The sequence below is a fragment of the Pelecanus crispus genome, chromosome 3, assembly GCF_030463565.1.
Source record: "Pelecanus crispus isolate bPelCri1 chromosome 3, bPelCri1.pri, whole genome shotgun sequence".
Lineage (NCBI taxonomy): Eukaryota > Metazoa > Chordata > Aves > Pelecaniformes > Pelecanidae > Pelecanus > Pelecanus crispus.
Genome location: NC_134645.1, coordinates 54,261,972 through 54,282,877, shown reverse-complemented (window position 1 = coordinate 54,282,877; position 20,906 = coordinate 54,261,972). Strand labels below are relative to the sequence as shown.

Here is a 20,906-nt window from a genome sequence, read left to right as displayed (position 1 = left end):
AGCCGCGCAGGAGAGGAGACTAGCCAGTTGGAATACAACCACCCCCTCCTTCTGGACTTCGTCAGCTCTGAGAGTTCAAGAAGAACAGGGGAGTCTTCTGTGGTGTTTATGGAAGAGTTAACTTTGATTTTTAAACAGTAACATTAATAGTAGAGTACCAGTAAAATGCACATAAGACATGTATGTGATACTACATTCAGCAGAACTGTGGGCTGCTCGTATACTTGTAAACAGCTAGAAGTAATTCTAAGCTTTTAGTACTCTTTCACTTTTTAGCAGCTGTTGAGAATTACTGAAAGTATATAATGAGTGCCTAGGTCCTTCTAAACTTTCAATGTTGTGTTTCCTCAGTTGGACTAGAAATTTAAAACTTAGGCCAGTTGAATTTTTGGGCATCTTATATAAATATTATTATTAAATAAATATTATTATTTCTCTAAGTAGTAGCTTTATACAGAGTTCTAAATTAAACAGTCATTAGAAGACTCCACCTTAGGGGTTGTGTGTGGGAAGAAAAAGACAGTGTCAACAAAACCCTGCGGTTGCACTTTCTGTTATTTTGAAAATAAAACAATTTATGCAAACATTTTACAAAAGGGAGGGTAGGTGAAATGCAGAAACAATTCTATTAATAATATTTAGCTGTCATGGTTCTTGTTGAAAATGTGACTACAGTAGTAAGTGTGACAGTCTAAAAAGATATTGGAAGACCACCGCTCCCTGAATACTAACATTTTATAATTGGGTAAGCCTAAACAATCATGTTTTTACTCTGTATTGTAATACATGAATGTATTTTAACTAGTCAGTATTACCTTTTCAGGACATCTCAAGCTGAAGATAAAAACGTCTTAAAGGTTACTACTGCAGCTTGAATTTCCATGTAGTAGTCTGCAGCCCTGAATCCTGTGTTTAATGAAACACGGAAGAGAAGGTACACTTGAAAGATATGCACTAGTTCAGAGCAACAGTCTTTGTGCTCCTCATCACCAAGCAGTTAATTGTCTTTTATTGCTCTAGAGAGAGAGACTTGTCAAGTTCTTTCTAGGTTACTAAATTTGATATGAAATGTCATTTTTCTTACTTTTTTTTATTTCTGAGTGGAAACAGATAAAAACATAATGGACATGTTTTCCATATGAAAACATGGGGTCATATTTCAGTACCATTTTGAGAATGAAAGGCTTTGTTTATGTACTAAAACATTAGCATAGCTGGAAACAAAATTAGCTGGCACTGGAGTCTCCAGAGTTTGCAACAAAATACTAGGTTTTAAGCCCATTAATGGGGTTTGTCGTGTCTGTCTGTCCACCCTCCCCACCCCCCTTGATATCTGAGTTCAGTGTCTTTGCACTTATGGGAAATCTACAGCCAATCGGAGTGTATAAACTCGAACTTTGAATAGAAACTTCCTGGCATGACAGAGGAAAAATAAATGTTACAGGTCAGACCAGACTTATCTACAAGTATTTTAATTAATCATTCCGTTGTTACATTTCTAACAACTGCTGCTAGTCTGTACCTATTAGAGCAACCACCTTTTATCATAGGTAGTTATGTAGCATAAATTGGTTAAATTATTTTTATAATTTACTTAAAACTCAGGATGGGTTAAAGCATTTGTCCCAATATAAATGGAGTGTGTGAACACACTCTCAGAAGTATTTTGGCACCATTCAGTCTGTTCGAAAGGCTACAGCTGAAATAAAGACCTGCATAATATAGGTCGTGTTTGATGTCTGCTTTGTTCAGATTCCCAGGATGTTCGTGGTACTCAAGAAGTTGCTGATAGAGCCCTATGTGGGAAATTTGTACCAGAGGCTTGCCTGGTAGTATCTCATTTAGCTCCTTCTTTCAGAATTAAACTAACCAGTGAGGAGGAATTTTGAATGTCTAGCATTCCAAAATCAGAAATACCAAAAATAAAGTGTTTAGCTCTGAAAGTCTTTTAACTGGGCTTGTACATGGCTAAAAATAGAACTAATGCTTTAGATTGCATTATTGATAGCTATTTCATTTGAATCTTAATACAAATGTTAGCAAATGTCTATGTTGTCTATGCTAACAAATAAATCAATGTATTTCAGTAGAATTCTGTCTTTTTGAAAACATTTTAGAAGGTACTGTGTATAAATGTTTTTTTCTTTTAGGATTTTTGGGGGTTCAGGGTGTGTGTATGTATATGTCATGAAAGATGGATTCCTGTTCTGGAGCTTTATGAATTGCTGAAGCTCTTCTGTGTGGTGTATAGAGGTTCTTGTCACTGATTTGATTAACACCATTAAAAGGTTGAGGTGCGAGGGAAAGAGGAATGATAATTAAAAAAAAAAAAGGCTAAACAAAAAGCAAATTCTGGAATTAAGTATTGATGAGTGTCTAGTATAACCTTATTTCCTTGAAAGCCCAAAACTCTGTGATTTAAATACAAGCCAATCACATCTGTCCTAAAGAAATGTTGGGACAGACATAAAAATCCATTAAGGTCAAGCAGAATGCTACTGGTGATTCCGCCCCTTCCCCCTGCCCCCTGCATATTAACAACTAGTACCCAGAGGGTAGATAGTGAAGAAAACCCATAAGTTCCACTGATGCTGTTATTTCACTCTGGCTTATAAAATGCGCTTCATGCTGATTTTCTGTACCTTATCTGTATTTTCTTGCAGAAATGGAAAGTGGGGGAGGGAGGGCGTAAGGACTCTTGAAAATATTACCGGTAAGCCAAGTATCATGATTAAACAGGGATATGTCAGATAAGGTGATGGGAAGTGTAAAAAGATATGCTGCCTTTTCCCCCTAGTGTATCTTTAACATTATGACCAATGAATTTGTCAAGTGAACCAGCACAGTCTTCTTTGCATATCATTTGAACTGAGAGCTTGCTTTGAAGAAGATAAGCAGGCTGTGTTGCCCAGAAGAAATAATGATGCTAATTTATCTTTGCCTGTCGTCATAGGCATGGCAGTGTGCATCAGTGTTGAAAAGGAAATAGAGAAATAACGGAGCTATAGCTTGCCACCTATTCAACGCCACAGTATCGTTGATGGCATACAGGGATCTAAGAAATATGAGTGGTCTTAAAGCAATGGTTTATCTTACTTTGTCTCAAAAGTATTTGGAAAAGTTTCCTCTGATACAAGAATAGCTGCCAAATTATGCCAGAAAAACCTCTTCAGCAAATTCTCCTCAGCACGACCAAAGCTATGTGTAGGCTTTCTGCTCCATCACCATCAGAAGTGTATAATCAAGGATGAGAAAGTCTAAGTAACATACGTTTACCAACAACTTCTACCTACCAATATTTACATTCTGGGCATGGGAAACTTGGAAGTCTTTGTCAGATTTTTGAGGGGAAGAGATGAGGGGATGTTTTCCTTAACACTGAGTAATAGAGTAGCTTGCCAGAAGTAAAAGCCTTCACATAAGTGAAATCTGATGTCTTGCAGTAGGTAACTGATTAATAGTTTAGGTACTCAGATTCTTTTAAAAAGTTCTTTTCTTTGTCTTTTACATCTGGTTACCTGTCATCTTGCCTAGGATTTCATTGCCATAGATACTTCAGTCTTTTAACAACTTAGATATAAAATAGACGACCTTCCAAATACAGATTTTAAGCATGTATACCTTAGCTTCAAGGATTCCAGTGTGTTTTACCCTATGATCTTTTATAATGTATTTTACAATATATTGATGTCTGAGATCTGGTTTTTGGTTTAATACGTGTATGTCTAGGAATTTGTAGTATATTGTTTGTGAGTTTTTTTGTTTATAAATTATGAATGGAAGGTTTTTGTCCCTGAATGGAGACATTCATGTGTAAAGGCTGTTTAACTGGCACATGGTATGTTAGGAATACTTACTGATCTACAAGTGAATTGCAGTGGAAGATTTTTCTTTGTCAGGGGGATAAAAGCATTCCAGAGCCCAGAGAGTCCAGCCAGTGTCACAGCGCAAGCCTCCGCAAGCCTCCGAGCTGCAGCTGCGTGGCTATATAGCAGCTGGGGACTGTAGGAAGGCAGGGTGACAGACCCCTGAGGGGCAGCAGCACCTCCTGGATAAGGAGGATGAGATCAGTAGCAGTAAAATACTTCAGTGGTGCCATTGTGTTTTACCAAAATTTGTATTAAGTTAATAAATTGGTGGCTTAGACTATACAGATATGCAGTTTAAAAAATAATGAAAGTCTTTGTATTTAATGTGCCTATTTCCAGAGATCTGGTGGTGGAAAAGTTATGTTTATTGTATGTGGCAATTATAAATGACGGTTCTATTTGAGGAACAGTTTTAAGTATCTATTCTTGTTCATTAGTATAGTGTTCTTCCATAACGGCCAAATTCTCTGCCCTTGTTTGGAATGTGTGCAAAATTATTTAATGCCTTGCCTGTGTACTAAAAAAATAGTGTGTGATTGGCAAAATCCTCTACCTGAAGCAAATATGGAGAAAAGTGTATGGACTGGGACAAAACATGCTAGCTGGAAGAGACCTCTCCGAGGGTGGCAGGAAAGGTGCCAAGCTGCTGTTGAGTATTGCTGTTTAACCAGAGGTGGTGTGGGGCAGGCAGGAAGGTAGTCTGCGAGAAGTTGCTGAGGTGCTTGGTAGGTAAATGCTGCTTTTCGGTGCTCTTGTGTTGCTGAGGCTGCCTGCTCATTCTTTCCATGAGCCTGGTGGGACAAGCCTGCTGCAGTTAGCTGGGGAAGATCAAGACTGATTTTTGGCCTCTGTATTTGCAGTTGATTTATGCATCATTTTGCTTCACCATCATTTCCTCTTCCCACTTGCTGCTCCTGCTCTGATCCTGAAAGGATTGCCCTGAAACAGCCTATGAAGGACTGCTCCCTTAACCAAAGCCAGACTTGGCTGCATTTGGTGCAAGATAAAACTGTCTGCAGCCTTTCCTAGGGTTGGGCTCAGTTCAGTTCATGAGAATTCGGCTGAAGTGCAGGGGTGTGTGACAGGATTGCAGAAATGTCATCCAAGATGCATCATGTTTGGAAGCTAGACTGTCAATGAAAGTCACTAATGTCACCTAAATAAGCGTATCTATATAATTATGCATGTAGGAAAAAATTGTATTTGTTATATTTTCCAAAGTAGTTACTTTAAAAGGAAAATGAGCATTATACAGGACAAGTATATATGTTTGTACAGAGACACTGAAAGCCTTCCCTGCCAGCGTTGGTAATAATCAGGGTACATTCTGGGACTTAGTCAGGTAAGACTGTGAGGCTCAAGGAGCTCTGTTAGCATAAGGTATCCCTGCTATCGTACAAGTGAGTGGATTATTTGGTTTGTGAATTAACTCAGCTGCAGTCGCCTTCCGTGTGGGTCAGTTTGGGTCTGGCAGCAGTATGGTAGGGCAGTAAGGGTACTGACTGACTCCACAGGATGCTAGCGTGTTGATCTGTGCTCTTTAGTAAACACTGCTACTTGATCCTTCTTTTCTTTTAAGATAGTATCTTTCCTTACTGTTGTAATTTATTATAGGCTTCTCAGACTGTACACAGAATGAAACAGTCTACCTGTCACCTCTGAAGACTGTCGTCGTCTTCTGAAGTCTTCATTGACATAGCACAGTGAATGCACTTCCATTTGGAGTTTGTAGGCCTGTCTGTCTTCCACCTTGATACCATACCTACCTAGTGTGTGTGTGTTTTGTGTACAAATAAGAAGCTAAACTGTATGATAGGCTTAAGGGCACACTGCATGCGAATAAGAATCTGAGGCATTGGAGTGCCTAATAATAATTTCAGAAGCATTAGTTAAACAAAAGAATTCTCTGAGGATTTCGGGGTATCGGAGGTTGAAGTATAGCTTAGACATTGATAATGAAAAGAAGTCATTAGAAGAATTAAATGGAGTGCTTTATCTGAGCTCTCTATTTCATGACATGAAACAAGCTCTTACTAATAGCAGTTTATTACGTAACTGCATTCCTTTTTTTTTTTTTTTTTTTTTTTTTTTTTGAAACAAGCAGTATCACCCAATGTTAGAGAAAGAATTGTGGTTTTTAACTGGGCATCAGTATGGTCAGTGTTGTGTATTTCTTTTGAAATAGTTTTATTTTGGGAAGTGTTTCCCCAGAGACTTCATGTAGGTGACACTTGTAGTTGTTACTAGCATTTTGAACCTTGTGACTGTTAATCCTACTCTGATAAAGATGAGAAAACAAATTACTTAAAATGATAGTGGTCACCAGCATTTGGTCTCCTTCAGGTCTTTTATTGCTAGCCCAAGTAGAGCTGAGCTACTGTGAGGAGTACTGGCTATGTGTTCCAAAAACAGGGTAACCATTGTTGTCTCTGCACAGTTGGCTTTGTTAGGATTTACTGCTTGCATCTCTTCAGTATTTGTATTCAATGAGCAGTTGCAAGTGCTTACATTTAAAGAATTATCTTTCAAGATACCATTTAAGGTTTTTTCCTTAATCTGCACGTTAGATTGTACATGAGAAATACAAGGAAATCACTGGAGATTTAAGAGGATGAGAGGTTTGAGTCAATCACTTGAGCTTCAACTTAGTAATGCAAAACTGGTTTTAAGTGACCTTATTGATGTTTGCTCAAAGTAGCTTCCTCTTGGTACAAATGACTGAGCTTTGTTGTAGCTATTGTACAGGTAATGTACTGTCCCTTTAGAGATTGCCTTTGTATCCCTGATGCAACCCGTCTTTGCTTTAACAGCGAGTACCTGCAGAAATGCCTGGAGCTAAGATAGATTGCATCGGTGTGCCTCATTTGATCATCTGTCAGCGAGGAAGAGAGAGGATATGGCAGGCAAAACCATGCGCCCATTGCTCTGTCCCAGCTCTTGAAAGTTTGAGGGCTTGGCTGTTGGTGAATAATGTTCAAGCGGAGAGCTTGCTACCAGAGGATGAAGGACGTGACAGCATATCTGAAGGGTCCTGACCACTTCTGTAACTTACGCCTTGAAGAGAGGTGGCAGGCGACTGTTGCAAGTTTAGGGTATGAGGGGGTAGCAGGATTTTGAGCAGTACTAGTAGTGTGGTGCAAATAGGGCTAAGCACCCATGTCTTGAAGAGATAATATTGTACAATAAACAGTGCCATCTTCTGGGAGGAGTCGGAATGATGCCCTTGTGGTCAGCATTAAAGATTTTTTTGAAGTGGGGAGTTTTTTGTTTGGGTTGGGTTTTTTTCTCTCTATCCAATAAATGCTTTGAAAAACAAAATACCAGAAGTTGAAAGACAGTGTTAATGTCTAGTAATGCAGGTCCACATCTGTGAATTATCACGGATACAGTCTTTAAGGAATTAAAGTTTTAAACTATGTTTTGGAGTCTGTTTAAAAGAACAAAAGTTTATCGCCTGCTGAGCAGTACTCCAGAGAAGTAACTCTCAAAAATAAAAGTTAAGGACTTGGTCTGCTTTGTATGCTGAAGTCCATTATTATTTTTGTAAACATCCTTTGTAAAACCTGGTTAATTGCAAAATCTTTTCTCATAGAAAGCATAGTGACTTATAGGAAAATGTTAAAGATCCAAAGTAAGAATAATTACTTTGTCTTTTATTGTTTTTAAGTTGTTATAACTCCTTCTTTGGGGGATGTCAGAAGGGAAAAAATGTTTTCTGTCTAAAATTATTATCCTATAAATAGTTACATTTGGGAAATATTCACTGTGGTGCAAAATCTGGGATTAGAGTTACTAAAATTATCCTAGCGAGTGGAATGTGAGATTCAGCATTTACTGAGACTCATTAATGGTGTCAGATCAATCACCTGAACTCTTGTTTGGAGGAAGTGAGCAATTTTAGTAACATTAATGGAACTGTATGGGAGATGCAGCTGACATTGTGAGGTTTTTTTGTTACATGCTTTCAAATAAATAAATAAATAAATAAACCTAAGCAAAAAGCCAATAACAAAGTATAACCATTACAGAGGGAGGGGAAAAAAGGAATCAATGTGTTAAAAAAATCTTTATTGCTAAGATAAATTAGTTAAGGTATATCCAGAATTACAAGAATTTGTGGGGTCTGCATAGGCAGATAGATTTGGATTTGTTTTTATTGCATCATGATTGTCTAGGTAATTTACCAGCAAAGATGCAATGAAATAATAGTTTCTTTTAAAAAAAAAAAAAGCATGTAAATTGTAAATCTATTCTGAATATGTCATATTAAGCATGCTATAATCAGTACATTTTGTATTCCAGAGAGTCTCATTTTAATGACTGTGGCGTCTGAGGTTTCTGGATAGTACAGTACTTAACTGTACAATTAAGTTGTAGTTAAAATGGTAATTGAATGTGTGTTTAGTTTTTCAATATTAGTGTTAGCTTGGTCTGTCACAGTATTTTATATATTAAGAAGATATCTGACTTTCAGTATATTCTGAATGTTTAATAACAACATAAATTGTTACTGTGTGTAATCTTTGTGTTTATGCAAGTCCTCTGTATTACAGTTAGGACTTTCATTTCTGACATCTGAAAGTAATTTAGTGTTGACCCATCTTACAATGTTGATGATAAAAATCAGATGTTAGAGTTTCCGTTGCAAGGGGTGGTGGTCTGTGAGTGTACCTCAAACTAAGTACTATATTTGCTCAGATACAGTTTAAAAATGGGGTTTGTCTTGTAATTTAGTAAATTACTTCTCTGTAGTTTAGGAGTAAAGTATGTATAACAATATTTTGCTGCAAACTAGCTTGTAAAAGTATTTCCCTGTACAATTGGAACACTGCGTGTAGATAATCCTATTAACTCTTCACTAGTTTGAGACGATGTTTCACCAGTGCAGTGCTGTAATGGACACAAAGTTATTTAATAGATTTTTTTTTTTGTGATTGGTAGTGATTACTATTCTTTGCGGCTTTTAATTCTGTTTTTTGGTAATCACTCATGCTCTTGGAAGTCCTAGTTCAAACCATCTGTAAGAGTTGTAGTTTAAGACAGGTGAACAACTCTCTGAAATCAGACTTTAAGATTTTCAGAGTGGATGGCACAGTATGTTATTATCCAGGTTCCCATTAATGTGGAAAATGCTGTTCCAAATATCTGGAAAGCACTGTGTGAATAGACAAGATAAGTAAAAATATAAGAAATCCTCTCTAGCAAAGGAAGAATGCAGTGCAGCTGACACTGAAGCTGCCCTCTTTTCCATCTGACTGAGAATTTCAGCCGTGGCATTCAATACAAGAAGCAAGGTGGTAACCTAACATTAAAGTAGATGCTGACCATCTCTTGGGTTTCCTGTATCATAGTCTTGTTTTCCGGTTGGTAGGATGTAGACTAAACAAATGGTAGCATTTCTGGAAAGACGCAAAATATCTGGTCTTAAACCTAAATTGTACTCATTAGAAATATTTTTGTTAGTAACTGAAAAAGTGAGCTTTTTTCACCGAACACTGCATAATACTTATGCAAGCTGCGGGGATACCAATGGAGTAGGTAACTTCAGGGAAGTAATTTATATTGAAGCAAAACCAAGAATAATGTATACTGTGCAAATAGTAGTTATATTCTAATCGGGATGCATCTACATGTGCCAGAATTATGAATTCTGCCTTACAACAGTTGTTCATGTCCTGTTTGGAAAGCTACTCAAAGTCTGTTGTTTATTTTTGGTTTGCCCCCCGCCCCCTGAAGTAGTCAGTATCAACTAGTAGCACAAGTTACGATAAACAAGTTCTTAAAATTTGTGGTGTCTATTCTTCCTCTAGCCCAATAATACAGTTTTTTAAAAGATCCCTTTAGGAGTACATGAAAACATTTACTAAAACTTGAGAAAAAATTTCTTGAAACAATTGTTACCAAACACAACTTAAACTTAACCCTATTTTTATAATTTATGGTATGAGCCTTTTTCAAAACTCTTAAGATATTTATCAACACCACTTAATGGTAGACAACAGGCAACTTGCACTTAATTTAAAGGAAAAGTTGACAAAGCTTACTGGTTTTATGACTAGTGGTAAGCAGGTATTTTGCTTGGTTAAAACTTCAGGCATTTCATTCTAGGTCCCTTAGATCTTGTGCGCGCTTGTGAATTAGCGAGCCTGACTTTCTTCCGATCTTTTCACACACAGGCAGAAGGAGAAGACAGCCTTAAAAAGATGCAGCTGATGGAGCTTGCAATTCTGAATGGCACCTACAGAGATGCCAACATCAAATCACGTAAGCATGTCATAAGCTCGAGGGTCAATGCCATAGTAGTGTTTGCAGGGTTTGATTCCTAAAGCTACTTTTTGGCAAATGTACAGTAGCAACTGTGCTGGAGAATGGAAGGCAGTAAAAAAACCAACAGAACAGTAGGTAGCCATTGCAAAAGACCTTCTGGAGATAAGTTATGTCAGTTTGGGTTTGGGTTTTTTTTTTTTCTGTTTGTTTTTCCCCCCCCTCTTTTTTTAAACAGTGTGTCTGGGTTGAAATATTTACAAATAGATACTTTACAAAAATTCAACCCTTAAGCCATATTTTTCTATTTTACAATCATTTTTTCCTTAATACCTATAAAGGACAGTGGACTCCTTTTCAATTTTATTTTTAGAGATTTAATTTGAAAATGTTATAGGATACTGTGAATACATTTTTCTGTATTGTATTCCTTCCTTTCATCTTGCTTGCATGTGTCCCCCCAATGTTATGTTTTTCCAACAATTCATCAACTGATTTCACAGCTGAGTTCACAGGGATCAGTGATGTAATGAGCCATTTTTATGATTTCTTCCATTACATTTGTGTGAGAATGCTTTTGCAAACGCATGTATGCACAGGTTTACATTTGAAAATTAATTACATACACCTACTAAAGAAACCATATACCTATTATGTGTGATACAAATTATTTTCTCTAGTTGAAAAGCTAATTTCTCTCCCTGAAAATGTAGTTGTTGATACTGTTCCAAAGTAAATTCTTGCTGTAGCTCTGATACAGATGTCAAATGTAAGCACAGTTAAATCAGCCTTTTCACTAAGGGCCTACTGATATTTGCAAATTTGTTTCTCCACACAGTTACCATTTCAATGTTGAATATGTTTAAAGGTTGGAATGCAGTTAGGTCAATCTGAGAGTGCTTACACCAGTGTAATTATCTGATTTGAAAAGAGACGTAAGCAAGGGCTTTTACCACTACAATTGGTAGTGGTAAATCTTTCAGCCCTGATGAACACTGTAATATTTAAAGCTAGATCAGTTTTATATATATTTTAGTCTCTAAATTATTGCAAATTTAGGAGTAAAATAGCTTTCGGATTAGCTTAAATTGATGCAAACTGTTGCATAGAAACCTTTATATTAATTTGAGCAATTTCTTTGTCTGTTCTATTCCCATTGGTCTATTGTCAGTGTAAGTGGAAAGGTGGATTTTTTTTTCATTTTTTGACTAGAGATTTCCACGCTAATACTCACTTTTTGATAAGAAGACAATTTCACTGTTTGTGTTTTGATTTTTCTGAAAACTTGAAGATGTAGAAGCCATAGTGGTTTATTTCTGTTTAAGAAAGGAAATGGAAATGTTTGAGGGTTTTTTTGAATTATATATTATGTCTAAGCACTTTTGTTTAAAAAACAAAAATAATTAAGAAAACACAACAGTCTCAAATCTGTAAAGCTTCCCCCACATTTCTCTCTTTGGACCACCTGTAAGTTAATTAAATTGATGTAGATAACAGTAGTGCATAGAAATCTATAAATTATAACCCTTTAAGATTGACTGTTACCAGCTGATGTGTTAGTGTTTAAGAAGTTGTTCATCTTGTGTGCCAACAGGCTTTTCAAATAAGACTTTATGAAATGTGTTAGCAGTGGTTTTAATAATAATAATAATAAAGCAGCTATTTTCTTTAACTTAACTTATGCAAGGCCATAGTGAACTTCTAATACAAAGAAAAGATTTTATTTTGGGGAATTTGATATGGAAATCACTTGAGTCTATTTTACTGATGCTAGAATAGGAGAGGAGATGCATTGTGTTTCTAGGTCATTTTTAACTTCACTGATCCTGGAAACTTGGAATTGTGTATATGTTTAAATACAGTCTTAAGATGTATCATGTGTAGGCTCATACAGCAGCTCTACATAACTGAGTATCTGTGGACTCTGTAGTTGCACTAAATTTTGTACTCTGTATTTGATTATGACAGTATTTTCCTTGTATCTCCTGCATGCATCTCAGTCTCATGCAGTCTTGATAGCATAAATGAAGAAATGTGGTCTAAATGGAGCTTTTGTGCTGTGTAACCTGTTTGAGAAATCTACCTCACTGTTTTACAATGGCTTTTTTATTTTGCATGTTCATACTTAATCACACTGGAAAATGGAAAGCTGTTTGCATTTGAATGGTGTGCTTTGGCACTGTGTGATCAGCGCATGTACTAATGATTTCCTTTTATTTTTCTTCTTTCCTACTTTTCCCCTTTTTTCCCATTCTTTCCACGTTTTGTACTGCTATCTCCATACTTTCCTCTGAATTTCTTTGCTTACTGTAGCAGCCCTTGCCTTTTCTCTTGCAGCAACAGCCCAGGCTCCAAGGATTATTACTGGGCCTGCGCCTGTTCTCCCACCAGCTGCCCTGCGTACTCCTACGCCAGCTGGCCCTACCATAATGCCTTTGATCAGACAAATACAAACCGCTGTCATGCCAAATGGAACTCCTCATCCCACCGCTGCAATAGTTCCACCTGGACCCGAAGCTGGTTTAATTTACACACCATATGAATACCCCTACACGCTGGCACCAGCTACATCAATCCTTGAGTATCCTATTGAACCTAGTGGTGTATTAGGTAAGATCTTTGTACGTGGATGACTAGAGAATATGTTGCTTATGCTTTTGTGATATTTGCAAGGTAGACATCATGGGGCTCAAAGAAAAAGATTTGAAGCAACGATCTTATTTCAGGTATATCAAAACTGCCTAGGAAAACTGCGCAAATGTGTAACTTAAAGATTTTAACATGTTTTGCATTATTAAATATGTGTGTTTAGTATATTAATAAGATTACTGAAAACAAACTCTTAATGTTTCTATGACACTAGATGGTGGGTACATAGACAAAGAAAAAAAAAATAGAAGTTGACATCTATTATATGTCATCTGGGCTCCCATAAATACCAGATTTCTTTGTGCTCTCTTCACTATAAATTAATTTCCAGTAATCTTTGGAAGAGAGAATTTCCTATTTTGCTATACGTTTTTAGTAGCAAAACTGGAGAGAATGGAAAGGCCTTTTTTCAGTTTGTTGGGGTTTTTGCTTCTTTACTTAGTATACAGCTGATAAATCTCTCCTCAGTGTCAGAAAACTGTAAATCATGCTGTAAGCGGAAAATAATTTCAGTGAAAGAACATAAAGCAAACTAAGTTCTGACCAAAGGGTGATACAATTAGCAGCTTTACTGATGGGTTCTTTTATATGCATTGGATTGAAATGTCCGTAATTCCTAATATTTCAGACCACTGACTTGCTGTGTGAAGGTGCAAATGATAAAGCAGCTGTGACAGTTCGGTTAACTGGTCAATATGGAACAAGCAGCTCCAATAGTTTCTTCCTTCTCTACTGTCTACAGAATCTAAATAATCTTTTCTCTTCAACTTGTTGTGAATTGCATATGACCTTGGTGCTGCATAATGTTGATTTTATAGGACTTTGGTCTTAGTTTGTTCAGTGGCAGTTATTGATTTACACAAATTCTAAACATCTCTGATGAACACTGGACAATAAGGTTCAAAGTCAGTATTTTATTGAAAGAATTGCAAAAAATGAGCGTTTCACGTGACAAGTACTTGTTGAGTTGTTATCTGTATGTGCGCATGTTCCCATGTTATATGTTATATTTTATATGGTAAAAAAGAAAATGTATTTCAGATTTCTGCCTCTCAAGATTAGTGAATCAATAATAAAAATTTTCATAGGACAGAAGTATGCATTAGGGTTTGTCTTTGAGCAGCTTATGGTTGTTGTCTGTTATCCCATAGCCAAAACTCAGTGAGCATGTGATAATGTCATTTATTAATTGCCCACAAACATGTAAATGTTCTCCCCAGCTCCTCCACCCCAATCTGCGAGTCCACTTATGATACGTCCTGGGGTAGAGTCACAGTTACATGCATCATCACTGTAGCTATCAGTTGCTGGTTAGTAGCAAACCCCTCTCCTGAATTCAGTTAATAGCAAGTAAAGAAATACATCATTCCATAGTAGTAATTTAATACAATGCAGGGAACTTTGATTTCTCACAGGCTTTTCTATAAAGGGAGAGGAGGGGAAAGTTACTCCTAAAATGGCATCTGAAGCCATTGCATACTTTTGGGCTTAGCTGTGAGAGCACAAGCGTATTGCCCAGAACAGATCTTGCCAAATAATCTTATCTAAGAAGGGAAAAGGTGTGTGGGGGGGGAGGACCACACCCCCACTTCAGCAGCATAGAATCAGTAACTCTTAATACATCTGCTCTATTATCCGAGCAATTGTATAGTTAATTGAATTAAACCAGTTTTTCATTGAGTTTTATTTCATAATACACTCATTCTCATTAATAGTATGCTATATTTTGTCCATTTTTGTGGTGGACCTTTAGGATGTCTTAACATAATTCTGTTTAAAATGGTAGAGAAATTCATCCCTGTTAGTGTTTTGGGGGATATTGGTGTTGGGATCAAATTTTAGTTGGTGACTAACTTGTAATTCCCTTCCTTTTATCTTCAGGTATGGCTTTCCCAACGAAAGGCTAAGAATTCAAGAACGGTCTTAACTGATCCTTCATCAGATCTGAATTTTAACAAATGCTTAGTTTCAGCAGCCTTGAAAAAAGCTTGGCCTAGCAGTCAGTGACTTACTTGCACTTTTTTGCACATAGATTTAAAATAAAATAGTGCTATTAATTTGGATTAGCTCCTATTATTACAGAGTAGCTGTAATTTATGAGTGTATAGTAGTATACTGACTGCTAAGTGTTCTATATAGTGTTTGCTTTACTAATCACCTAATTCATTGCAGTTCATACTTATTTGACTTAAAGTTTAAAATCACAATCTGTAGGCTTGAAGAATTGCTTTAAAACTTTTTTTTTGTGGTAGAACTGGAAGTGATCTTAAGGTTAGCAAATAATTGTCAGTATTAAAAGATGGCATTATTTAAAATAGTCCTGCTGCAAGAAAGGCACTTCAGTGAATATGTGACTAGTAAAGCTTAAATGTGCTTGGGTCTAATAGATTTCATGAAATACTGTAATTTTGGGATTGTAAATGAATGGATTAAACAGGTTAAGGCCAGGATGTTTAAAATAAATGCAATATTAATCTGCACAGATAAACTTCTTTTTACGATTAAGATTTGAAACTACTGTGCCTTAACTTGTTGCTTTTCTTAAAATGAACTTTTGTAGTTAATGATCATTTAAATCCATTTTGATAAACCTGCTGTTAATGTTTTCTTTGAATGTTTTCTAACTTTGTCTTGGTAATTGCAATTTAACTAGGTGCGGTGGCTACTAAAGTTCGAAGGCACGATATGCGTGTCCATCCTTACCAAAGGATTGTGACCGCAGACCGAGGTTAGTTTAGTTCTGCAGTTCTTGTTTGTAAGAAGTGCTTTGAGTGTACATGAGATTTGCAACACCACAGCTGGTTAACCAAATACCATATTTTGACCCACTCATCATTTTTCTCAAAAATCTGAATAGTTAATATTTTAGAGGTTTGGGAATGCTTGCAGTTTTAAAAACATTTTGTAAGCTTTCCCAGCTCAATTAAATACATAGACTTTGTGATCTATTTAATATAAATGCTATAACTGATTCCCTTTTAAAAACTATTTAAAGCTCCATCTGCATCGGGAAACACTATGAATTCAGTGCTGCAGTAATTAATGTGATCATGTTCCCCCCTTCTTTCCCCAATTTGTTCTTTTAATTGGTGTGGAAATATCAGATTGGTGTTGCAAAATAAAATGAATGGATGGTTGCTTAATGAGAAAGAAGTAAAGGAATAAATGCCTCCTGTCTGTGTCTGGAGAAATCTGAAGATTTAGATTCCTTTTTTTCCAATAAACTTTTGAGCCACTGTACTGTATATTATGAGGAGGATGCATGTTCTCAGATACCTGACTGAATTCAGAAAGGTAAGGGCTGTGAAGATAATACTTCAAAAGTTGTTTGAGTTTGAATTACTAAGGCTGGGGGAAGGGAGGGTGTTTTGGTTTTTTGCCAAAATCTATTTCTTGGTATTTGCCTTTTGCTGCTAAAATGTGTAACCTGAAGGAGAAGCAACTTTTGAAGTCCTGTTGGTGAGATGACATCCAATATTTGGGCATCTCTCTTTAACCCTTGAATGGAAAGTAAATCTTCATTTTTCTCCTGTTCCTCAAGTGTAATGCCTTTGGACCCCTGAATGAAGTATTTAAGCTTATTGAGAAAAGTGATATTTTCGGTTTATTGACATTGGCTAGGAAGCAGTGTGTGGGCTGAACTCTTATCCCATCCCTGCTGCTGACTCACTGTGGGTTTCGGCAAGTCATTTAATCTCTCTGTGTATGTTTTCCCATCTGTAAAATAAGGATAATAATACTTCCCTACCTCACAGGGGTGTTGTGGGGGTTCTTGTTTTGTACAGGGCTTTGAGGATGCAAAGCGTTATGTGCCAAGTATTATTATTCTGCTCTCATCAAAATCAGTGTTGTGCAGGCTTCCATGATACTGTAATATTCAAAAGTCAAATTCAGGTGACAGTTCTGACATCTCCTAACATTGACTACACTTCACTTTCTCGCAACCTCCCATATATTAACTACAAGAAACAATACAGATTTCAGTCAATACAGCAAAAAGGGCCTTCCCGGATATTTGCTACATTTATGTAACACTTGTATCTTTCATTTGTAAGGATCTTATGCTTTACAGAAAGTGTAAAGCCAATAACAAGACACTACTTAAGTTTTCTAGAAGATTGCTTCTTCTTTTATATCACCGCACGCTATTTAGAGCCCATTGGCTTGTTCTCATTTCTTGAGAACTCTTCAGTGGGCAACAGGGTATAATCAGAATAAGGTCATAGCCCATGCTTGGGGGGGGGGGGGGGGGGAGATAAAAAGAAGAAAAAAAGAAATAGAAAAAAGATTAAAACCTGTCTCTGTCAGGAGTAATGAGTGGTAAGGATTTGATTATCTTTGAAAGTTTGACCTGATGTTGCAAAAATCAGTTTTCACTAATGGTCTTTCATGATCTGCAGTGGTACTTTCAGGTGACAGGTGAGACTACCTTTTGTTTAATTAGGTATTTGCCTGAGACAACTAGTAAATACACTGATAAAGTGCGGGGGGCGGGCATTGGGGGTGGTGGGAATACCAATTTGTAGTTGAAGTTCCTCATTGTAGTGTTTACTCAACGCAGATTTTAAATATTTTGAAAGGGCCTAGATGTTTCATCTGGGTCACTTATAAGTAATTGAAATTAATAATTGGTATCAGCTTCACCTTCTTTTAAAATGCAGCCATTTTCTGATAATTCAGTGCTCATATCTAGTCATATTGGAAGCCCACTGTCTTAAGTAAATAAATAAATACACATGGCTTATCTCCTGTGGAATAAGTCCTGCATACCTCTCTCTTTTAGCGTGAAAACCATGCTGGTATTTCAGGAGAACGTTATTTTAAAGTTTTACCTAAAAAATCCCAGTGTGTATTAAGAAACTTACACAAAGTTAATTTTACACCTGTACTTTATTGTATTTTGAATTTAAATCCTAGATTATCACTGCACAGATTTAACAGTTTCACAAAAGGTTTTGAAGAGAACTTTGTTCAGCAATAAAACAGTTTCTTTTAGTGTGTTAAAATTATGTTGTAGAATTAAAATAGTATCAGTATTTACCATATTCACTTATTTGGTTGTTCTGTCACCACTATAATTCTATAGCTATAGCCATGAAGAACAATGTCAGCAAACCGAAATACTTTTTTTTCAATGCGGAAACTTTTTTTTATATAGTTAAGTGTCACTAAATCTATATTCACATTCATTGGGTCTAAAGTTTTTTAAAAAATTCTAAATGTACTTTCAGATGACTTTGTAGTACTACTGCATTCACTTTTTACGTAGGTTTTTATTCTTTGCATAGTTTGTTTTTTGTTTGGTTTTTTTTTTTTTTAGAGATAAGCACTGCATTTAAAGCAAGAATCCCCAAATGTGTAAATGTTTTACTCTTACAACTAAGCATTTAGAATTGGTGAAGGGTTGAAAAACATAGCTCATTTTAACTCAGAATAAAACCCCAGTTTATAAATAATACAAAATTGAATTTGATGCATATAACAGAGAGACTGACTGATTTAATTGTAATAAACTGTAAATGGTGTTGCACAGTTGACAAACCTGTGTGTACTGTAGAAGGCCAGAGACTTGGCAGAGGATGTATCACAGGTGTACTGGTATTTTTAAAAGGTAGCTTGCTTTGATTATAAACTCCACAAGAAATATTAATGCTGAGAATTTTCTTGAATGTTTATCCAAGCCAACTGTCACATAATTTATATATAAAATTTTAATACCATTTAATCAAAATTGTAATCAGTATCAAAATGCTTTAAGAGTCTGTGTTTCTAGTATACCTGTAAAGTGGTGAGATTGTGCCACATAAAATATTTATTTTTATTTTTGCTTATTTTTGAAACAGCTGTTTTAATTTAAACAAATCCCACTTAGCATGATTCTGAAAAAAATCAGGGAGCATGTGGTCTCATTTACGTTACAGTAGTAATTTTTCATAGTGTTATGAACTGTATCCTAAATGATAGGCCATTTTTATTATGTGAAAGTAAATCAACCCACGAGAAAGATTGCTAAATCGATGCTATCTGTGAATATTATACCTACTGGACTTCATTTTATGTAATGGCACAAATCTGACTTTGCACTGAATACCTTTCTCACTTTCATCTCCTCTGCCTTAGTCAAAATGGCAACAGTACAAAAACTTTATCAACCTCAGAATTTATTAGCTATAATTAAGCTGTTGAATGAGTCTTAAAAAAATATATAAAAAAAAAAATCATACTACTGTTAAGTGGACCAAGTTTGGTGAAGGAGAATGTGAGAGAATGATTAAAGAAGGAACAGCTCAAGAACATTGGGAATGATAACTTTCCACTTGAGAACTTTTTTATGTTTTACTGTAATTTGTTTGTGTTTTTGGGTTTTATTTTTTGTTTGTTTTGTTTGGGTTTTTTTTTTTTTTTGCAAAAGAAAATAGTATTTACAGGTGGCTTCTTTTAAAATATAAAAATATAAAGCAGGAATGTATATGAAATGTCAGATTTTATTGTATTTGCAGAGTATTAGCTTTGAAAATGAATTAAGAGAGCTGTTTGTAGTTTTAAAATGCCTTATTAGTATCAATTAGATATTTTTCTCTATTTTTTGATGTACTTAGAGCTTTTTAAGTATAGACTTTAAAATGGCAGGACTTTTACAGTGTTTACATGCAAGTGCATTTTATAAGTGTCCTATATGTGTAAAATAGTATTTTGAATGGGAAAATGCTGGCTAAAGTAGCAGGCTGAGCGTTTTCCTGGTTCCCACGATGATGCCTACGTTGCTAGACTACAGTTTAGTATTGCTTTGTATCATGAGGCCAAGAAATTCCATGTTGTTTGTAAATAGAATAAATGAAAGGCAATAAAAAATTTATTGAACAAAAACCCTTTGTTTGGCCCATAGTTTGTTGAACCAAATTGTTTCTCTAAGTCCAGAATTCCTTAGATGACTCCATTCTTTTAACAACCAGTTATTAATAATCACATCCATCATTAATAGTTGCTTTAATGCTTGCACCTGGGGAGGTACTAATGCTTAATAGCAGTCAGATACTGATGCTGTGCACTGACTGTTGTTCCAGAAATCTTCTACCCAGTTCCAAAACTGTTCATCGTTTTTTGTTTTCCAATTTCCTTCATCGACTGCTACTAACCATTAGTCGTTAGTTGTATTTTATCTCTATTTCTCCTGTTAACCAGTTTTGTGGGAGCGGGCTTCTCCTTCACGTGTCCAAATCATGATGGAGGGCTGTCATGATTTTATTGCATTCTGTAGATGGTGTCGATCAGTATGTCAGAATTAAACATGCTTGGTTTTGTTATTAGTTGTGATTAGTTTTCATGTTGTCATTAAGCCGTCACTAGCTGGAACTAATCTCTTCTCTATCTTTTCTTTCTTTTTTTTGTTTTGTTTTTTTTTTTGTTTCTAACCACCCAGCCGCCACCGGCAACTAACCTATGACCTTCTGACCTCTGAACTCTTCACCCAATGATGACCTGACCATGCCTGCCTGCTGATCAGTTAACTGGTAAACGCCTTTGCTTGCCTGTCTTCAGTGCAGCGAGCTGGGGCACTTGTCCGTTCGTCTTACCATCTAACAAAAACAGACAAAGAAATTGTTGTCCTCCAACTCCGCTTTTTGTTGTTCTCCTGTTTGGGTGAAAGTGGTTCTAGAACCTGCACTGAATAGTAGTAAAGCAATAAGGTCCAACTCATCCCTCCGCACTGATCATCCTCTAGTGTCCCGCCCCAAGCGAACGGTAAGGAGGCCTCGCACGAGATGGAGACAGATGTCCCTTAACTACCCGATGACAGAGGCAGTTACTGTGAGAGACTTCTAGGAATATTTTTCTTCTCAAAAAAAAACAAACAAACAAACAAAAAACAAAAAAAAAAAAACCACGGTCAAAGCTCTCTCTGAATGTACTGTGTGATGATGCATCATGCATGAACCTTTGGTCAGGGATGTCATTGGGGAAGGGATTCCAAAAAGTATTCAAAATTTGATACGCTGTTTAGTCACTACCGGTGCCCTCAAAGGGCAGACGTTGCAGCCTTTTTTCTATTGCCTGCCAAATTGGACGTTTTAAAGGAAAGTGTGCCATGAAATGCAGATTACAATGACTTTTCAGAACTATGTT

General features: G+C 36.2%; 1 protein-coding gene across 10 annotated transcripts in view; it reads left to right on the top strand.

Annotated features, from left to right (window-relative positions):
* The window catches only part of QKI (QKI, KH domain containing RNA binding), a 164,270-nt gene extending 143,635 nt beyond the window's left edge, over positions 1 to 20,635 (top strand). For 3 of the 10 annotated variants that reach the window (XM_075706713.1, XM_075706710.1, XM_075706709.1), the window contains 4 exons: positions 10,046 to 10,133; positions 12,447 to 12,743; positions 15,436 to 15,510; positions 20,203 to 20,635. In XM_075706713.1, coding sequence (XP_075562828.1) covers positions 10,046 to 10,133; positions 12,447 to 12,743; positions 15,436 to 15,510; positions 20,203 to 20,219 — 477 coding nt within the window. In that variant the 3' untranslated portion in view covers positions 20,220 to 20,635. Of the gene's footprint in view, positions 1 to 10,045; positions 10,134 to 12,446; positions 12,744 to 13,374; positions 13,444 to 14,663; positions 14,720 to 15,435; positions 15,511 to 20,202 lie in introns of those variants that run through there. The other 7 variants (XM_075706716.1, XM_075706712.1, XM_075706718.1 and 4 more) reach the window with 5 other exon arrangements.
* The last annotated feature ends 271 nt before the right edge of the window (positions 20,636 to 20,906 follow it).